Source organism: Aphanomyces astaci (genome assembly GCF_000520075.1).
Source record: "Aphanomyces astaci strain APO3 unplaced genomic scaffold supercont1.7, whole genome shotgun sequence".
NCBI lineage: Eukaryota > Oomycota > Saprolegniomycetes > Saprolegniales > Verrucalvaceae > Aphanomyces > Aphanomyces astaci.
In genome coordinates this window covers 1599931-1603074 of record NW_009798270.1, presented here as the reverse complement: position 1 = coordinate 1603074, position 3144 = coordinate 1599931, and the positions used below count along the sequence as shown (strand labels likewise).

The 3144-nt window shown below is 45.8% G+C and overlaps 2 protein-coding genes across 2 annotated transcripts; both read right to left on the bottom strand.

Annotated features, from left to right (window-relative positions):
- Positions 1-1506: 1506 nt before the first annotated feature.
- Positions 1507-2100, bottom strand: H257_04451 (hypothetical protein; the record flags this gene model as incomplete). Its single annotated transcript, XM_009828969.1, has 2 exons — positions 1507-1815; positions 1909-2100. 2 exons carry the CDS (start codon positions 2098-2100, stop codon positions 1507-1509), a joined length of 501 nt encoding a protein of 166 aa, XP_009827271.1.
- A 132-nt stretch (positions 2101-2232) lies between these two features.
- Positions 2233-2736, bottom strand: H257_04450 (hypothetical protein; the record flags this gene model as incomplete). The annotated part of the gene is made up of 1 exon (XM_009828968.1): positions 2233-2736. One exon carries the CDS (start codon positions 2734-2736, stop codon positions 2233-2235), a length of 504 nt encoding a protein of 167 aa, XP_009827270.1.
- Between the last annotated feature and the right edge of the window lie 408 nt (positions 2737-3144).

Below are 3144 nucleotides of genomic sequence, written 5' to 3'. Positions count from 1 at the left end.
GTATTAATTTAAATTCACATAATTCACGTACGACGGACGACCTTTACTACCGTAATTCACGTACGACGGACGACCTTTACTACGTTAACTTACGAAGATTCGATATCCTTTTACGAGGCTGTTTATTACTCCAAATAGTACTTCTACTACTCCGTACTTCACAACATGCCATGTAGCTAGTACACAATGAGATTGTTGCACACTACAATTTACCCCATACATACTTGGGGAAGGGGACATCGATGAAGAATTTGGGCTAAAAGAGAAGTTGGTCGTGCTGCTGCTGCGAGGTATATGGATATTGTTGTAAATTATGATGTGTATGTGGATTTCAAGGGAAGTTGGAAGCAGATGTGCAACTACACCTAAGCTATGCTGTCATTCTGCTGCTTCCACAGTGTACCGGTAGCCACGATATCGAATCTCCGTGACGTGTATCATTTAAATGAAGTACAATCGTGTACTTACCAAACAGAGAAATGTCGCATTTGTACTTAACACCCAACGGATTAACTCCCAAGCAAAAAAGTCTCAGCTTCAGGTTGCGCATACTATAAATAGTAACACTGTACATTACTGTGCACTTCACTTCCCTTAAGTACTGTGCAGTACAGTCAAGGAATGTAGGCATTTCGACCGAAGAACCTCCGTCCGACCTTCCTACGCTTGTGCTTGTTGTCGGCTTGACTGGGGACATGGACATCGAAATAAACAGTAAGTGTTTACATACCTATTAATACTAGTAGTACACTAGAACGTCGGCAGCATGGGTGGACCATCCATTTCATTTGGCCTGTACGTACCGAGATTTCACCAGGGTTGAATGGCTCAATTATCTACGTTGTGCATACAGTATCCTATCCTATCCTCGACTGACCCCGAAAAACGTTCTTGGATAGTTACCGTTCAGTTAAGCGCCGCGTGGGTATAAAATGTTGCAAGATTTCAATCCATGTGACAACTATATTTTTAAAATATTATATTTCAGAATTACGGATATTAATAATACACCTTGCCTTTTTATCTATCGTTACACTTCAAGTACTAACAGTAAAATACTCCGTACACCCAAACCTCTGATATTTTGTACTAGTTCTACGAGACGCTAGTATGTAGTTCAGATCAACCACATCAGACCGAGAAATTTCAAACTACTATTAATAGTAAAACACTTAGGTTACATGAGGCATACTTTTTGTACGCTGACTGCCTCAACTATTACTACGTAGTACTACAGAAAGTACTGGTATTACTAGTAATACAATTCCCCGCTTTCCCACTGTATATTTTTCTCAGAATTTGGTGTTTGTAAAGGATTTACTTCGAAGTACTACCTCTGTTCCACGATACAACCGACATTGGATAAAATCAAATTTATCACGTTACTGCCGACATAACGCTACCATTGGTTGAGTAAGAAAATGCAATCATATTATTGCATTTTCTTACTTTAACCAATCATATTATTGGTTAAAATCATCACTGATGTCATTGGTGTCAACTAGCCTAGCCTAAGAGGGTAGCTGGGCAGGACAAGTTTGCCGAAAGTGTCCCGGTGCGTCGCTTGGCGTCCTTCTTGAGATGGGGTAAGGGAAAGTGGTTAGAACCGTTGTGCTCAAGCACAAGACGCATGACGGCCTGAAAAGTGTGGAAGACATTCTCAAGCTTTTCAGAGCTGAGCGCCTCAAAGGATGCAAGCGTCGATTGAATCACGTCATCAATGGAATGACTCACCACCTTGTTTTGTAGAGACTGGATGGAGGCGAAGTACCCCAAGTCGAGCACGTTCAGGTCTGGGCTATTGGGCGGTTGGCGCTGCACCACAAACGTCCAACCATCGGTGGACACACAGGCCAAGATTGCGTCGGTGATAGCGCCGTGCGGCGTCGCATTGTCATGTTAATGGACCACTCTCTTGTTGACGCTTGGAAACTTGTCCTTGATCGCAGGTATGACCCTTGTGATGACGTAGTCGCGGTACAATACTGCATCAACGTTGACGATCGTAGGGACAATCGTGCCGGCGGGGCGGTTGCGGGAGTTGCGGGCGGCGGGCAGGTACTTCACGACGAGCCACATCCTGATCTTTCCGTCGAACATGACACCACGCTTCTAGGACGTGCCACTGCTGCCAGGAACATAACTTTAGGAATGAATCGCTTACTCTTAGCCGCACGCCGCTTGATGGACTGCCCTTTGACGACGTACACCTTTCGGCGGTCATTGTCCGCGTTAAACCACTTCGTCGAGGTGCACAACGTCCCACATGGCGTCAAACTCATAGGTCACTTCTGGTGGGGTTTCGGGGTAAAATGCGGTACGTTCGATAGTATTGGCGTCCGTCAGCAGCGGTTTGAGACGAGTGTTCTTGCGCTCAATCGTTCCGTCTTTTAGGCGTCGGCTCAGCGTGCGCATGGACAGTCCGGTGGCTTGGGAGATGTCGCGCATTGTCGAGCGCTGTTCCTCCGGGACCTCACTGACGAGCGTAGTTACAATGGAAGATGTGTTGATCGTCTTGCCACCGACGCGCCCTAGTTTGCCTGACGGCATTCGACTGTTGTGTTTGAAACCTTCCCAGACGTTGGAGACAGTGGTGCGGTGCAACTGCATGTGTTTTGCAGTGGTGGAAATGGCACCACGCACTAACTTTCCCATGATTGTTAGTTGCTGCAGCCGGGTGACGACTTCCATCTTGTTCTCATAAGAGAGCTCGCGCCGGACACGGGGAGTTTCCATCTTGGTGATCAGTGCAGGTCCCTCAATTTTAAATTGTAAAATAATTATTTTGTAATTTTTTGCTGATGTCCGATGACGAAATCATATTTGGGCGCCAAAAATTGGTTTTCCTCCTTACCAGTCAATGTAGACCCCCTCTCATTTTCGATTCTCTTTCGAACATGATTGGGCTCATTGATTTTGGCCGTAAAATGAATTTTTGGGGTTACTGGAGTGAGTTGTGTCGGTTGTAACGTGGAACAGAGGTAGTAGTAGATACTGACGCCACCTCCCACTTACATGGGACATGGGATTAAGTGCATTTCAGTGGTAAGCGATAGCTAACCACTCTTAATGCAGTTAACCCCGGGGATTTAGCACTATAAGTACTCACCGGGGGTAGGACGAAGTCCCAGGTTACCGGGCTAA